The sequence below is a fragment of the Gekko japonicus genome, unplaced genomic scaffold (assembly GCF_001447785.1).
Source record: "Gekko japonicus isolate JY-2015 unplaced genomic scaffold, Gekko_japonicus_V1.1 scaffold681, whole genome shotgun sequence".
In the NCBI taxonomy this organism is placed as follows: domain Eukaryota; kingdom Metazoa; phylum Chordata; class Lepidosauria; order Squamata; family Gekkonidae; genus Gekko; species Gekko japonicus.
Window position 1 is genome coordinate 512,332 of NW_015165254.1, and position 16,402 is coordinate 528,733.

Below are 16,402 nucleotides of genomic sequence, written 5' to 3' on the forward strand. Positions count from 1 at the left end.
GGGCCTTCACGCCGTGGCCGATCCTCCCACAACGCTGGCCCACACAGCCCAGGACCAATGTGCGTCGCCGGCCTGCGACCCGGCCACTGACGTGCCGCCAGGACGGCCTGTGGTGGAGCCAGCCTGGAGGCCGCGGCCTGCGCCCACACTGGGACACCATCGCTGCCTGTGCCCGCCGCCACGGGGTCCCACTGGTGCAGCCAGGCCGGGGCCGCAGGGAGCTCTCATGTCCTTCTAGCGCTCGTTGTCTTGGTCCTACAGCGGGCCCTAGAATCTTCTCCATTAGAATTCCTACAACAAATGTTACATTTCAAACTTTACATCATCAGTATTATAACTGGTTTTGCAGAAGTTAAATACCGTTACGAAGCACGGGTATCAGTCTAGTAATAATATAAATTATTATTGTATTCAACAGAAAACTACAATAAAATGATTATAACTCCATAACTGCTATAGTCATCATTTATTATTTTTACCTGGACAAGAACTCAAACTCCTAGAGACCACTGCAGTTAATGTTTCTCTTTCTGTCTCTTTCTCTCTCTCTCTTTTTTCACAAGTCTAATATATTCCTGTGGCCTCTTCCGTAAGGAGATGGTTGGCTGCATTCTGCAACTTCCAGACATTCTTCAAGGGTAGAGAATACTGTGCTAGTTAATCCTCACTTTATGAAAGTATGCATGAAAATTGCCATCTCCCATTGTTCAAACAAGGGTCCTAGATGAAAATGGGTCAAGGCACCTGTAGTTGCTCTTGGACATTGGAAAGAAAGTCAAGGATCCATGAGTCCCTCTGGGCTCTTAATGTAAGTCCAAGTCTAAGGATGGATCAGTGTGCCTTTCCATTGCCTTAAGTAGTGAGAATCTCTTTTATCACTTTTAAAATGTAGATCCAGGCTCAGCTGGATCACTGTCACTTCGGTCTCTAAGAGGCCCCAGAAAATCAGTTTATGGTGATACTTCAGTCCAAATCTTTAGCAATTCTCCTGCAGCAGTTTCGTATATGGGTTAAATAATGCAGGTTACAAAAAAAGCTCTGTAGCAGTTTGGAAGAAGCTCCATAGCCTACGAGAGAGAGAGAGAGAGAGAGAGACAGAGAACCCCCGCCTTTTCAGTAGGCCCCTCGGGGAGTTGACTAGAGCTTGAGAGTCAACCATATCAAATGCTGCTGAAAGGTCTAATAGGGCCAAGACAGATATTACCCTGTCAAGGTTTACTTGAAACAGGAAGGTGCTTCAAGTTCCACTAGTAGACTGGAGGCGAAACATGAAAGGATCTAAATATTTTATGTTACCTAGAAATGCTGCAAGCAATGTTGCGATCACATGTTCAGTTTCCTTCCCAAGAAAGGCGAGGTTGGAAACTGGCATCTAGTGAGCTTTCCTGCAGGTGGGCCAGCCTAGCCCTAAAGTCAGATGTGACTAGGATCTAGTAGGCTTGTGGCTGCATGCATCTCTTCAGGCCCCCTGTGGGCATGCTGCTTTTCACTATTTAACAGCCAAATACGTTAAAGTACTTGACTACAATCCCAGTTGCAATTGTTTGTCTGTCTTGTTTGCCTGCTGAATGTTCTTCCTGTTGCAAGTGGAAGGTTGAATTTGTGCAGTGAAAGGTATTGGATATTTGCTAGATCCAGATACCACAGAACAGGTTGATTCCATTATACAAGTCTTGGTTATGTTGCCCTGATGGACTGAAAGGTATTGGATATTTGCTAGATCTAGATACCACAGAACAGGTTGATTCCGTTATACAAGTCTTGGTTATGTTGCCCTGATAGGAAACCTTTATAAAGCAGGGTTGTCAGTTGCATGCTGACAGCTTTTAATTACAATGTTCAATATAGCTAGTTAGTTTTAATGATTCTGAAGAACTTTTAATGAACTGTCAGTTGAAATAATCATTTGTGGTTATTTGTGCAGATCTAAAATTATAATTTTACTTGTCAAAATTCTCTTCAACTCCATTTATTATAGGATTAAACTGTGCCTCCTGTTCTTAGTAGGCAGATTCTGTTATTATTTGGTATATTATTTATATCCTGATACAGTTAAAGTCCAAGTTATTGCATTGTCACTGGTGCACTGAGCCGATTGTAGAGAATTGATGGGACCTTTAGTTTAAGAAAATCTGCATACAATTACGTTTTTTATTGTTGCTTGCCTTAACAGACCACTAGGTGGTGTAGTTGAATTTCACACACCAATGCCCTTAAATTATCATAGCCTGAATTTCTAAAGTAGGTAAAATGCTGGGAATGTGAGTTTTCTCTCCTCCTGTTCTGGTATGAATTCAGTTACAAATATTAAGCTTCATTTATTTATTTATTTGTTAGATTTATACCCCGCCCTCCCCAGCAGGCTCATGATGTTTCCATAGCAAAAGTTATATTAACCAAGTAGGAACCTTTTGTCAACTCTTTCAAATTCTTCAGGTGGATACATGCACATTTGTATGCTATATGCCAGCACACATACCCAAGTTAAACTACTTCAGCCTCCCTAATGAGAGGTAGAATTCAGTAGGTAAATGAAATTATTTTTTTCATCTGCTTTTTAAAAAGAAATGTGCACACCTAACGTATGAATTGACTAAGATGAAACAACAAAGACAGACCGCATGGACCCTGATTGCTCGCAAAGCAGGGCAAAAGAGGAAGGCTAGGGTTATTCAGGAGCATACAGGTCTGTAGGGTTTCAGCTTTATAGAGGGAGCAATTGTGCTGTCAGCTACCACTGATTCAGCAAGGGCAGTCCATATCTGCTAAAAGTTTTCTATGTTCTAGTAGCCTTTTTGGTTCACTTCTGGCATATATAAAAAGGCACTACAGGGAGATAACCACAGATTCCTAGTCTTTTGCCTGTGAATGGAGTCTGATGCCCCCAAGAAGCTCATGGTCAGTGGGAACGGCAAGCAATGACATTCTGGATGCTCAGGCAATTATGACTGCTTGTTCACTGAGGAGGCTGAATCTAGGCTACAGAATTGACCTGAAGCATCAGGCCTGGCAGCTTAATCAGCTTTTCAGTAGTAGAGAGAGACTGTGGGTCCTTGTATATAACCACATGTATCTTGCTAAGGACTGTCTTTCGTAGCCCCAGACTAGAGAGAACTTTGCTGCACAGCTATTCTTCTCATATCTGTTTGGAAGAACAGGCAGTTGTCATTTCATATTTTGGTTGTGTTAATGACATACAAATCATCACTGGCTTTCGAAATTTGAGGCTGGTCCTTGGGACTGCCTCTTCCTGTATCCTGCCCTACCCCGAGATAGATTGACCCCACTTTAGATCATGGTTCTGTCTAGCCAAGTGTGTCTGTTCCAAATGGCAAGGTTTTCTCAGGCTCTCCAGCAGACATCTTTCCCAGCCTTGCTCCCTAAGATAAGTTTAATGGTTGATGCCAAGGATTGTGTTAAAGCATGTGCAATAATAGTGATGTATCATTGCTCCCTTTAGGTAGACCACTTGGTCATTCTGACAGTGTACCCTGTCCATGGACAGTGTGCCCATCCATCTGTTTCACTTCATGATTTAATGTTACTTCTGTATTTTTAGGGTTTGATCCTATACCTTTTTTTCTGCTCATACTTCCTTCATACATTGTGTTTGAACTTTCAAGGTGGAGAACAGCAAACGTGTGATGTAACTGCTCAGATGGTGCTGGTATGTTGCTGGCGAAGTATGAAGGAGATATCATTACTTTTAGGCAAGTTGTGTCAACTTCTGCCTTTGCAAGCTGTTCCTGATTGTTCAGATGTGTTGATAACAGAAGAGCAGGTATGAAAATTTAATAGTCTCTGCTTTTGAATTCTTGATTATTTGAATGTTTTTTAAACTGCTACTGTAAGACATAACACCACCACCCCCTGCCCAATCTTTATGGCTGTTTCCACATGGGTTATTTGGTCTGGCTTTGATGCTGTTAGGAAGTCTCTGCTTCCCTGCAGCATTGTGGTGCATTTGTGCACCTCCCAGGGTTTTCCCAGCTTTTCATCTTTAACAACCTGCTTTGCTGCAGAATTTTGGAAAATATCACAGGGAAGCTGGCATGTGGGTGGGAATGTTCCCAGTTTGGTGTAGTGGTTAAGTGTGCGGACTCTAATCTGGGAGAACCGGGTTTGATTCCCCACTCCTCCACTTGCACCTGCTGATGTGACCTTGGGTCAGTCACAAGCTCTGGCACAGCTGTCCTTGAAAAAGAGCAGTTTGTGTCAGAGTTCTCTCAGCCCCACCCACCTCACAGGGTGTCTGTTGTGGGGAGGGGAAGGGAAAGGAGTTTGTAAGCCGCTCTGAGACTCCCTTGGGTAGTGAAGGGCGGGGTATAAATCCAATCTCTTCTTCTTCTTCTTCTTCCTGCTGCAGCCTCTGTTCCTCTCCATCCACTGTTTATTTGGGGTGTGTGTGTTAAAACTCATTTTGTTTTCCTGTGTTACCCTGTTGTCATTTCATTGTTTCTCCTTTCATACTACCGTGTTTCTTCATTCTTTGTATGCATGCTGTCTGTCTCATGCCGAGTTTGCCTGTGTAGTGGTTAAGTGCGCGGAGTGTAATCTGGGAGAATCGGGTTTGATTCCCCACTCCTTCACTTGCAGCTGCTGGATGACCTTGGGCAAGCCATAGTTTTGACAAGAGCTGTCCTTGAAAAGGAGCAGTTTCTGTCAGAGCTCTCTCAGCCCCACCTACCTCACAGGGTGTCTGTTGTGGGGAGGGGAAGGGAAAGGAGTTTGTAAGCTGCTCTGAGACTCCAAGTGAAGGGCGGGGTATAAATCCAATCTCTTCTCTTCTTCTCTAGTATGTTAAGCTCATTCTAATTTTGGTAATCCTAATCCTAGTACATTGCTCGTTCGATGTCCCTTTATACTGATTATATCGACCATATTAGATGTCTTTTCGTATGGACTGTGATTAGTTTACATGGTGTAAAGGTTTTGATTGTTCACTGCTTGGGGCATCCTAAATTAGGTGGAAAAGTGGCATAAAAATGTTCTAAATAGATAGTGGCACAAGCAAAGGAAATAAGCAGTGGGGGTCCCACAAGGATTGGTATTGGGACTGGTACTATTTAATTTACTCATAAAGGATCTGGAACTAGGAGTGAGTCAGTGTAGTGGCCAAGTTTGCAGATGACACAAAATTATTCTGGATGGTTAAAACCAAGGCTGTGAAGAGCTCCAAGAGGACCTGGCAATGTGACAAATGAAGTTCAATGACAGTAGGTGTAAGGTGATGCACATTGGGACAAAAAAATCCCAACTTCTAGTATAGGGTAATGGGGACTGAGAGGGAAAAAAAGATTTTGGGGTTGTAGTGGATAGCTCAATGAAAGCGTCAGCCTAGTGTGCTTCAGCAGTGAAAAAGGCAAACTCTATATTATGGATTATTAGTCAAGAGACTGACAGCTGATATTGTAATGCCCCTGCACAGATCTATGGTGCAGCCTCATTTGGAATACTGTGTACAGTTCTGGTCATATCTCCAAAGGGATGTTGCAGAGCTGGAAAAAGTACAGAGGGGGGCAACCAAGAGGATTAGTGGGTTGGAGCCCCTTCCCTATGAGGAAAGGCTGAAGAGTTTGGGACTTTTCAGTTTAGAAAAGAGATGACGAAGGGGGGACATGATAGAGGTTATAAAATTATGTATGGGGTCGAGAGAGTTAACAAAGAGAACTTTTTCTCCATCTCCCAAAATACTAGAACTTGAGGGCATCCAATGAAGCTGATGGGCAGTAGATTCAGGACAGACAAAAGGAAATACTGCTTTACACAGAGAGTGATTAAAATGTGAAATTTGTTGCCGTAGAATGTAGTAATGGTCACAGGAATAAACAACTTTAAAAGGAGATCAGCTTTATGGAGGATAGGTGTTTCTGTGGCTACTAACCATGGTGACAGAGAGAAACCTCCACATTCAGAGGCACTAAACCTCTGATTCCCAGAGCCAGGAGGCAACATCAGGGGAAGGCCTCAGCCTCTCTGCCCTGTTGTTGGTAGTCCACAGGAACTGGTTGGCCACTGTGTGAGACAGGATGCTGGATTAGATGGACTATTGGTCTGATTTAGCAGGGCTCTTCTTATGTTCTTATGACCTCCACAAACTGGGTGAGTGGGCGACAAAGTGGCAAATGATGTTCAGTATTGGTAAATGCAAGATGATGCACACTGGGACAAAAAATATTTATTTATTTATACTTTCAATTTGTACCCCGCACACCCCCGAAGGGCTCTGAGCGGCTTACACGGTGCATGGTGCAGAGACCTATGCAGAAACCCTAACTATGGCCACAGTACGTCTGGGGTGGGGGGAGCCCTACCAGGTACCCTCCCGGCTCCGATCGTTCGTTTATCCGGCGAGTGGGCAACTTCTTCCAGTTTTCAGAAGTCCTGATTTTTTGTGTGTGTCCAATAGACCCAAGAAGAAAAATGCTGATTAAAAAAAAAGCCAACCCAACCCTGTGGATGGCTTGACTTTTCCAGCAGCACGGTTTAAATGAATTTTTGATTTTTGGAATACTCTAATGACTATTTACCCAAATTTAAAGAAAGGAAGAACCTTTTTAAAAAGTTTGATAAAGGTCTCTTTCATGTGTTATCTGTCTCTGGTATCCAAACCATGCATGCGTGGGGAGTCTTCCAGTTAATGGAGTGTGGCTGTATGTACATCCATTAAACATTTAGAATTCTCTTACTGACTTCAGATTCACTTCCACTTGTGTGTTTTTCATTTGGCAAGCGGCAAGGTGACACCTGATGAAATTGCCATTTTAGTAAAGCTTTTATAGTCTGCAATTTTACACAGCAAACACATTGATTGATTGAGGATATCATGTTCCCCACAGGCTGCATGACAGAATTATGCCCATTCAGGCCTCCTTTCTTAAAACATTTTTTAAAAAAGACTTCGAAGGCTAGCTCACCATCTGGGACTGTTCAAGAGAACGGACTGCAGTGTTTACAAGAAATTAGCTTACCACAAGTATTTCATTTGGAAATATTTTGGATTTATTAGATTTCTGTTTTTAATTGATGACCTTTTCCCTTTCCCATATGGTTTCAACCAAACCAGTTTCCACCCTTGGAGACTGACATACACAGCTTGCATTTCCCCCCCCTTTTTCAACCTTATGGAGGTGGGTGGGAGGTATAGGCAGGGGGAGGTCCGGAAATACAATGTCTTTGTAGAAGCTGGATTTTAACATTTTAGACTGGAACAAATGACTTGAAAGTGTACTGATGACCAGCTTAATGCTGTCCAGTGTGCAGAGCCATGGAAATAATGCTAATACTTTTATTTGCACATTGTCTTCCAGCACATGTTTTCAACTGGCTGACAGCTGTGCTTGTACTGTTGCAAAGCTCTTGAGTATAGAGAAGTGACCAGCAATATACTTCTGCCATAAAGTTCCTTGTTCTCTTCCAAGTTAAACAGGAACTGGTTTCTTAGAGTTATGTTCAACTTTTGATGCTAGTGCCATGAATTTCACATGAAAACATAGCTATAAATATTGACTGTTTTGTTAACAGCAAGTTTTTAGAAATGTCTCACTTAGCAGGTTGTGCACTTTCATTTTTTTTAAATTCCCTATTTTTGCTGCTATAACTGATCAGAACATGATAAACGATTTTTTAAGGAAAACCATTACATACTCAAATCCTTAGTCGTTACAAATGAATAAAAGATGGTTAATATTTTCTTACAACTGTGTATTTGTTGGCTGAAGTTGCTACTCAGTTTTTCATGTGTTTGAATCCCATTGCAACCTGTGGGGCTCTGCTTCCAAATTCACACGCTCAAGATGACTGCATGTGCACACTTTTTCCATGGTCTTTCCTGGCAGTGGGCTTCATGTGGCTTGCTTACATGAGTGGCTAAATGGCTTTCTATATTTAGGGTGTTTAAGAAAGAATTTGGCTGTTTGCATAGGTCAGTGGATCTAATTAGGAGAATGCATTAAGTTGCCGTATACCGAATCAGACTTTTTGTCCCACAAGATCAGTATTGTCAGACTGGCAGCAGCTCTTCAGGGTCTTCAGTAGAGGTCTTGCACATCACCCCCTACCTGATCCCTTTAATTGGAGATGCCGGGGAGAGAACCTGGGACCTTCTGCATGCCAAGCAGATGCTCTGCTGTTAAGCCACAGCCCCTGCCCAAAGAAGGGATTTAATATATGGTTAGAGGATTTGGAATTCTGCACGAAGTGACAGTATAGACTGTCAACAGTGGGTATATGGTTGTTAGCCTAATATTTGTGATTTTTACCTAGAATACTGTGAATATATAAATGTGCCTATTAACAACGACGGGTCCTAAGTATGTCTTGTTGGAGGGGGGCAGTTTTTACCAGTTTCCTGCCACTCAATGCAGACCCCCAATTAATATCCACACTGTTCCCGGAGGGTACAACATGTTGCAGGAGGAAGGGGGAGAGACAGAATGTTCACAAGTACTGCTCCACTCACACAAAGTAGTATGCAAGCCAGGAGATCTCTGGACAGCCCTCTCCTCCAACATTTTATCTTCTATGTGTTATATATTGTCTGTCCACCGCCCTGATTTGCAGTCTTACTTGACATATCTATCCCAAGGTCTTATAAAGACACCGATGACAGTTAGCAAGATATCCTGTTGTTGTAACACCAGAATATCATTCGAATTCATATCTTGCAAGTTACCTGCACTAGAGGTACTGCATGAATAAAAACTAAAACAGATAATCTGAAGCTCCACCAATAGTGCTTGTGGCTGACTTGTACTGTTTCAGAGTGCAGGCAACCAAACACATATTTAGATGCTCCCTCTACTTGAAATTTTGCTTACATGTACAAGATCAGCTTGTTAGAGAAAAGTTTATGCTAGTTTATCTATGTCCGTGTCTTTCTTTGAAATGTGAAGAAACATTTAATCTCTGCCTCCTGCAGCCTGCAGTAGCACTGCTATATGAAAAAGGACTTGTGTGTGTTCTGTTTTAGCTCTCAATGTTTCTGGTGTGTTTTATCCCTTCCCTTTGTTTCCACATTCTCAGAATTTTCTTCCATAAAGCTGAATAAACTTTCCCCTACTTCAGATGACCCTGTCCTTGGACTCTGCCATCTTTCTGCAGTACACTCATTTCATTTTTGCCATAGGTATTCTACTAAAAACATGTTTTTGTTTTCTAAAAAAATTTCTAGGTAAAAGATATAGGGGAATATTTCAAGCATCATCTCCTGAAGTCCAGACACAGAGGGGCATTTGAGTTAGCATATGCTGGCTTCGTGAAACTCACTGACGTATTCTCAAGGTAAATGGCAACAACAGTCACTAACTTTGCTATTGTTAATGCTCTTCCTTACATACAGGTACAATTTATCATCAAAAAGTTACCTTATTATTTCCTAGATATTTGGGGCAGGTTCCAGCATTTTAACGATTCCACCCTAATATCCACTTCACGTTGCTCTCTTTCACATTTCTTTTCTTTGTATCTGGAAGCCAGCCTGAAGAAGGAAGCCTTGCAGCACGTCCAAAATATGTGCAGAGCTAGAGCTTGAGTCTCTAAAGGGATAAGAGTCCTGAAAAGCTCAAGAGAAAGGCAGGCGTATTGATATTTTAAATAAAATAAATAAGGGGAGGTCTTTGCATAATTGTGAGGCAGCCACCCAGAAGGCCATTTTCTATGCATATTTTATTGATTAAATGTTCTTCCCACCTTTCTTCAAAAATGTTAAAGACAGTTTACAAGTCTTTAGGAATAAGGGCTAAACTACACATAACAGCAATCTTATGAGTTTAAATGTAGATCTGCCCTACAGTGGGGGATGTAATTTAAAGCACAAAAGAAATACATATGTGAATGTTGAACCAACCCATTGCTCATTGCTTTTTATCTCACAGCTGTTCTACCTCCCAATCTCTTTTTCTCTTAGCTGGATCACTTTGGTACTGGAACTCATATGGGAGAGCAACTATCTCAGGTGGTGGACTATGAGATGAGGAGGATGTGAAGGGTGCTTTACACAACAAGTGATTAAAATATGGAATTCACAGCTAGAGGATGTAGTGATGGCCGCAAACATAAATGGCTTTAAAAGGGGATTCAAATAAGTTTCATGGAGTGTAGGTCTATCAGTGGGAACCTCCTCATTCAGAGGCAGTCACCCTCCGAATCCCAGTGCCAGGAGGCAACGTCAGTGGAAGGCTTAGGTCTCTGTCCTGTTGTTGGACCTCCATAGTGACTGGTTAGCCACTGTGTGAGACAGGATGCTGGACCACTGGGTTCTGCAAGGCTCTTATGGGGGCTCATCACCCACTGCTTTATTTTTTGGGGAAAAGAGGTACTGTTATAGTCACGTGTAATTTGTTCCCAGCTGTTGTTAACATCACAGTAGCATCCTTGTTGCAAACTGTGGGGCAGTGGTGGTTTCTACTGGAGGCCCAGGTGAGTGCTAAACCAAACCTGAATCAAAGCACTGTATGTTTCTCCACCATCTGGATACGGTCTCGCATATAACAGTATGGCCAAGAGGTTGCAATAAGACATAAGTATGATAGGCCCTTTCCCCAGACAGAGTTGGTTGTGTGTCCATATGGAATAGATTATTTTTGATGTCTGGGCATTTACTAAGCATGAAAGAACCTGCTACTAGTTTCTCAAATATGTAAGTGTTGGACAAGGCTAGTAAAATAGTCACGCATCATCCATTTTTTCTCCTCCTTTTGGCCATGAGTACTAAATTTACAGCTTCAAGAAAACACTTGTAATTTTCCTGGGGAACTCTCATTGTTTTCCAATGAATGATGGGCTTATTTAATAGCTTACAAAGATGTACAAAGGAAGACTTATAGACACAAACACTCCAAATATGATACATAATGTTTTATCATTTATTTTTAATTTGTTTTGTATCATAAATGCCAAACAAAGTAAAATGTATTTGGCTACAGTCAGTGCATTCATCAACTCTTAAAATGTCTGGTGTCGTCAGAATAAGTAGGACACCTAATTGCTTCTGCCTTGGAGCAGGAGACTTGAATCATTGGTTATATCACAATGCATGCTATGGATATATGTTTCCTACACCATCATAAAGTGTGATTCTTGCATATGCAGCATGACATAGTGATATAGTCACCAAGAGTATGAGTCCACAACAGTGTTCTCTCTAAGCTGAGTTAGTGTGAGCTAGCTCACAGTTTTTTAACCTTCAGCTCACACATTTTTTTCTTAGCTCAGGAAGGACTGCTCCAGAGCAAAGTAATTTATGCAGTAGCCAAATCACTCGCTCAAAACTTTAATGCCAGCAGCTCACAAAGTAGAATTTTTGCTCACAAGACTCCACAGCTTAGAGGGAGCATTGGTCCACAAATCCCAGTATTTTGCATTTCATCTCAGACACGAACATCTTCTGGCCTGAAATCTAGAACATCTTCTGGCCTGAGACCTCGCTGGATGCTACTCCTATCATCTGGTGTGATTTGGATTATCACCACCATCTGTCGGCTTTACTTGTACACTGTTGCTGTTTTAACTTGGTACTGTATAATTAATCGTTTTAACTCTGTATTGTTACATTATTTTAACTGTTAGCCGCCTTGAGCCAGCATGCCCGGCAAGGCGGGATACAAATAGAAATAATAAATAATAATTAATATATATAAATAAAGTAGCTGGCAAGCCACTGTCACTCAGAAATAGCCCCCCCCCATCTTCAAAATGGGAATATCACTGTCCCACATTATGGCATTGTTGTTTACTCAAAACACTGTTTTATGAATGCTAAATATTTTTATAAGCAAAAATAAGAGGTCCTGCACTTCTGATACTAATTTTTATGTATCTGGAAGTTATTAACAAAAAGACTATATTATTTATAAAATCAATAAATAAGGAAGAGGGGAATTCTAAGCAGGTCTAGACAGAAATAAGTCCCATGTTATTCAGTGCAGGCTAAAGTCCAGGAAGGTGTATTTAGAATTGCAGCTGAAATCTGTTAGATGTACAAAAATCCAAAACAAATGAATTTGTCACAAATAGTGGCCTTTTATAAAGTGTAACAAACATTTTGTACTGTTCTTTTAAAATGTTGACAGTCTGTCTGTCTTTCTAAGGTACGCTTGCTATTATTTAATTCAATGAAAAGCTTTTTATTCAAGTAAGATTTTTTTCTCCTCCATATGCCTGTAGATAAAATGCCATTTTAATTATGTTTGGGCTTTGCCACAAATGTTCTAGTGTAAAATTCAAGTTTAAAGAACATTACTGAATTATTTTTAGCGCACAGTTTGCTTTAGTTGGGACAGAGAGTGCAGCTGTATGAACTGTGGCAAAAGGTGAAGATTATGTGACACATTTATTGTGTTCATTGAAAATGATCAGAGTGGGTATTGTGGCTACATAGGAGACTGTTTTAACTGGCAAGAAGAAAAGCAAATCAAAGGAACCACAAAAACCATTTGCTGAATTGGAATCAAAGTAACTCATGTATTGGCTAACTCTATGATTAAAAAAATAAGATTTTGTGGATTAAGTATGAGAAAATTAGTCATTCATGCATTCTGATATGGGTCAGGAGCCTTAACTTAGGGTAGGACATTCTTAAGCTTTTAATGCCACTCTTGTGCTGCATGCTTGTGTTGTAAAGTTCCATTTCTCTGGTGGTCTAGGGTGGGGCTGTCTTGAACCATTGGGAAGAAGTGCCTCCTTGGAGGTGGCCTTTTTAAATGATTCCTGATGGGAGGGGTGTCTCCCTTGTTTCCCAGTTTTGGCCTTGTCCAGCCAGCAGACTGGTCGTTGTTGGCTGTGCTCATTAGAGAGAACAGTGACTCTGTTTTTTCAACAGCCTTTCTTATTTCTCCCTCCTGTTTCTTCTTTAGGAGGTGGGTTGTGCCCTTGCCTCTGGGCCAGGATGAGATGGGATTGCCTCCCATGCAGCTGACCCCCCTCCCCGCACGCTCCAAGGTTCTTATCTTGAGAAGGAGTGGGAAAAGCCACATGGATTCTGTGCTGTTACCGGGAGGTTCCCCAGTTATTCTGGTCCCATTGGCAGAAGTGAAGTATTCACAACAGTGGCAGCAGGCCCCCTCACCTTCCAGATTCATTGCAGCTGGGAGCATTTAGCAAGAAGTAGGTTGAACGTGGTGGCTGATAAGAGTGGGCCACAGGGCACTTCAGAAGTGGTAGGCTGACTCCCCACCAGGAGGAGGAACCTCCCCTTCCCTTTCCTCTTCCCAGATGGCAAAAGATGGGATATATTGCCTCAGCTTAGAGTGATGGTTTGGCTCACCCCACATATCCTCCCCCATCCAGCTAAGAAAGGGAAGAAAGTGAGAAGGTCGTGACAGAAATGGTAGCAGACACAAGCCTCACTGGACAGCTGGCCCTTGCAGAGGTAGGCTGAACCCTGGGGCTGGGTTTTCTTCTTTCTCAATCAGAGAGCCAAACTACCCTACAAGGAAAATGAGAGGATCTGGGGCCTCTCCAGGGCCTGCCTTCTCAGGCAGGGACACCGACTACAATCTCCTCACATGGATAACTGGGGGAAGGGGAGGCATATAGATATAGATGGTTTTCCATTTTTACTGTTCTGGATCTAGAGGGTTTTTCCAGTACAATAGTGCAGTCAGCCTGCACATTTAAGCAAACACAGCATGTAGTTGTAGTCAAGCATAGAACTAGGAAAGCAGAGCAGGTCTTGTTCATTTTCAAAATCTAGCAAAGGAGACAGAGAACAAGAGAAGGCTCCCTGTTCACCGACATGAAGGGATGCCAAGGGAGTGGGGCCATGGCTCAGTGGGTGAACATCTATTTTGCATGCAGAAGATCCCAGGTTCACTCTGAAATCCTTCTTGGCACCACTGGTGAAATTACTGGTTAGCTCAGTGGCCAATCCGGTCGGTACACAGGGGTTTAAGGGGCCAGTCACTGAGGGGCCCATAGAAAATGAAGAGGCCCACTTTAGGGGAATGCATTCTGCTCACCATCACCACCACTCCCACTTGGGGTAGGGTATGCTTGAGTATGTGACTGCCACTCTTATGTTGCAAAGGTCCGTTTTTCTTTCTAAATTTTAGGATCACCTGTTTTTCATGGAAATAACATTTCAGCCAACCCATGGTTGTAGCTGTTGCCAAGTTAAAGGGAGTAGTCTCCTCCACTTTCAGTGTCAATAGTTCTGAATGTTTTTATTACTTTAAGACAACCAAAAGTTTTGCTTGCACAAAAAATGTAGAAGTTAATGGTGACTGAATGAGGTTGTATTACTTCTGGCATCATCAAAGCAGTACTGTGTTGTGGTAGTAGGAATTTGTCAGATTGCATTTCAGTATATTTTTCTCTTTCTGCTGGGCCCAGCAGGATGAAAATTTATGTTTGTCCAAAGATAAGTGCCATAATTTTTCCATTGAGCTTCATGGTAGCCTTGAATACATTTCCTTGTACTGTTTTCTTGTTGAACACTGGTAGCAGTCACAGTGCAGTAGTATATTTTAAGCTTATTTATGTGATGCTCTGAAATTATGGTTTGAAGTGAAAGTCTTAAACTATTGTTATCTTCAATATACATGGCATTTTATAGACTATAAGAGGACAAGTCTCTGTCACAAGGAGTTGGCGATCTAAAATTCTGGGCAAATTGAGATACAGGGCAAAACTTGCTAGGAATACAAGTTCCTATCAAGAGGAAACTATGTTGTTACCCAACTCTTGATTCTTTTAGAATGCACAGGAGATTCCTCTTGGATTATAACAGTGGTTTTTATAAGTGTGGCAAGAGCTGGTAAGTGTTTAGCCTCATTTATAGTGATGGAAGATGAGCATATAGACGGTAAATTGCCTCATGTTTATCTGTCTGAACAAATGGGATATACATCAAAAGACTGTTTGCACCATTTGTTTTGTTTTATATTGCCGTTAGAAAAGGCATTGGAAGAGAGGAGAACCGATGTAAACCACTTTAGGTCCCCACTGGGAAGGAAAGCAAGATATTAATTAATTAATTAAATGTTGTTAACAGAGTTGAATTTTAGGCTGTTACTTATCAGAGTTGGCAGTATAATGAAAAGAAACTAGTTTAGAATAGGACACTTGTAAATATGAGTGTAACCTAGACTTGAACCGGAATTTTTCACTTCTTAAACTAGTTTTTAGCCATTGTGAATTTTATATTTATTTACATGACCTAATTTTAGTCAAAAGAAAACAGTTAAAAAAGGCTTCAGTTTAAATTTATTTAAATACAAATGATCACTTTCCAAAATTAACCAACAGAGATTTCAAAGATCCAGAAACACAAAGATCTTCTTCATGGTCTCTGTGCATCACACCTCTGGGTTATAGTGCGCCTGCGCTGACCCTGATCGGTATTTTGGAAGGCAAAAGTGATTTTTCGCTCCTGCTACCCAGTCACGTGCTGGGCTCCAATGCACATGACTAGAGGGAGGGCAGAAAGATCCCGCCAGTTCTCTTCTGACCGCTGTGCTGGTAGGACCTCTACACCTCAGTCGGTAAAGTTTGTTGGCTTTAGGCCTTCTTTCTCTTCTTACCTCGATTAGTTAGTTAAGGAAAGTTATTTAGTTAGTTTTTCAGTTTGGACTATCTCTGCCTCCGTGGAGACACTCTCTCCCCCTCCCTCCGGTCTATGGCCATGAGGTGGGGTTTCTTTAAGCGGTGCTGGACTTGTGGCAGAAAAATTGCCCCCTCTGACGGACACTCTCTTTGTCTCCTGTGCCTCGGAGAATCGCAACGTGTTGACTCTTGCTCCCACTGTTCCAAGTTCTCCAAACAGACCAGGAAAAATCGGGCAGTGAGACTCTGTGTGGCGCTAATGGAAGCAGCTCTGTCCGATGGCGTCTTCATCACAAGACACATCTGGACACGCTTCGTGTCAACGCTTGCATCGGAATCGGCGGCCACTCTGTCTTCAACATCGGCCCTGATGGACGCTGAAAAATCGGTGCCCAAGCACCTGATTCAGGCGCAACAGTCCAAAGCCCATAACCCTTCCAAGAACCCAAGATCCGAAAGGAGGGCAAGGACATTAGACTCAGCAAGCATAAGAAACAGAAGAAAGGCTCTCTTGATAAAGCATCGAGTCCTCACTGAACTGAGACTGCCACTTAGTCTAGAATCACTTCGCTTGCCTCATTGAGTCGAGGACAATCACAAGGTGCACTTCGGTCACCTTTATTTCGCCCCAACCAATCCATCGACTCCGATCAGGAGCTGGATTTGACTCCGATACCCCGATCTCCTGGTATCAAGAGCCTTCATCGGGAACAAGGGACCCATCCCGTCATCCCCTCACCACCCTTCAGGCCCAGTCGTCAGCACCGAAACAATTCCCGGAACCAACGGAGCTACTGCCTTTGACACCAATCCTCCAGATGTCGTTTTCTGAACCTTCTGACCGCTCCAGCTCTTCTGA

At 42.3% G+C, this 16,402-nt stretch overlaps 1 protein-coding gene across 1 annotated transcript in view; it reads left to right on the forward strand.

Moving 5' to 3' along the window:
* THADA (thyroid adenoma associated) overlaps positions 1-16,402 on the forward strand; it is a 204,203-nt gene that overhangs the window by 31,392 nt on the left and 156,409 nt on the right. The window contains exons 20-21 of the mRNA XM_015410158.1: positions 3,624-3,781; positions 9,173-9,282. Of these exons, the coding sequence (XP_015265644.1) occupies positions 3,624-3,781; positions 9,173-9,282 (268 nt within the window). The remainder of the gene's footprint in view (positions 1-3,623; positions 3,782-9,172; positions 9,283-16,402) is intronic.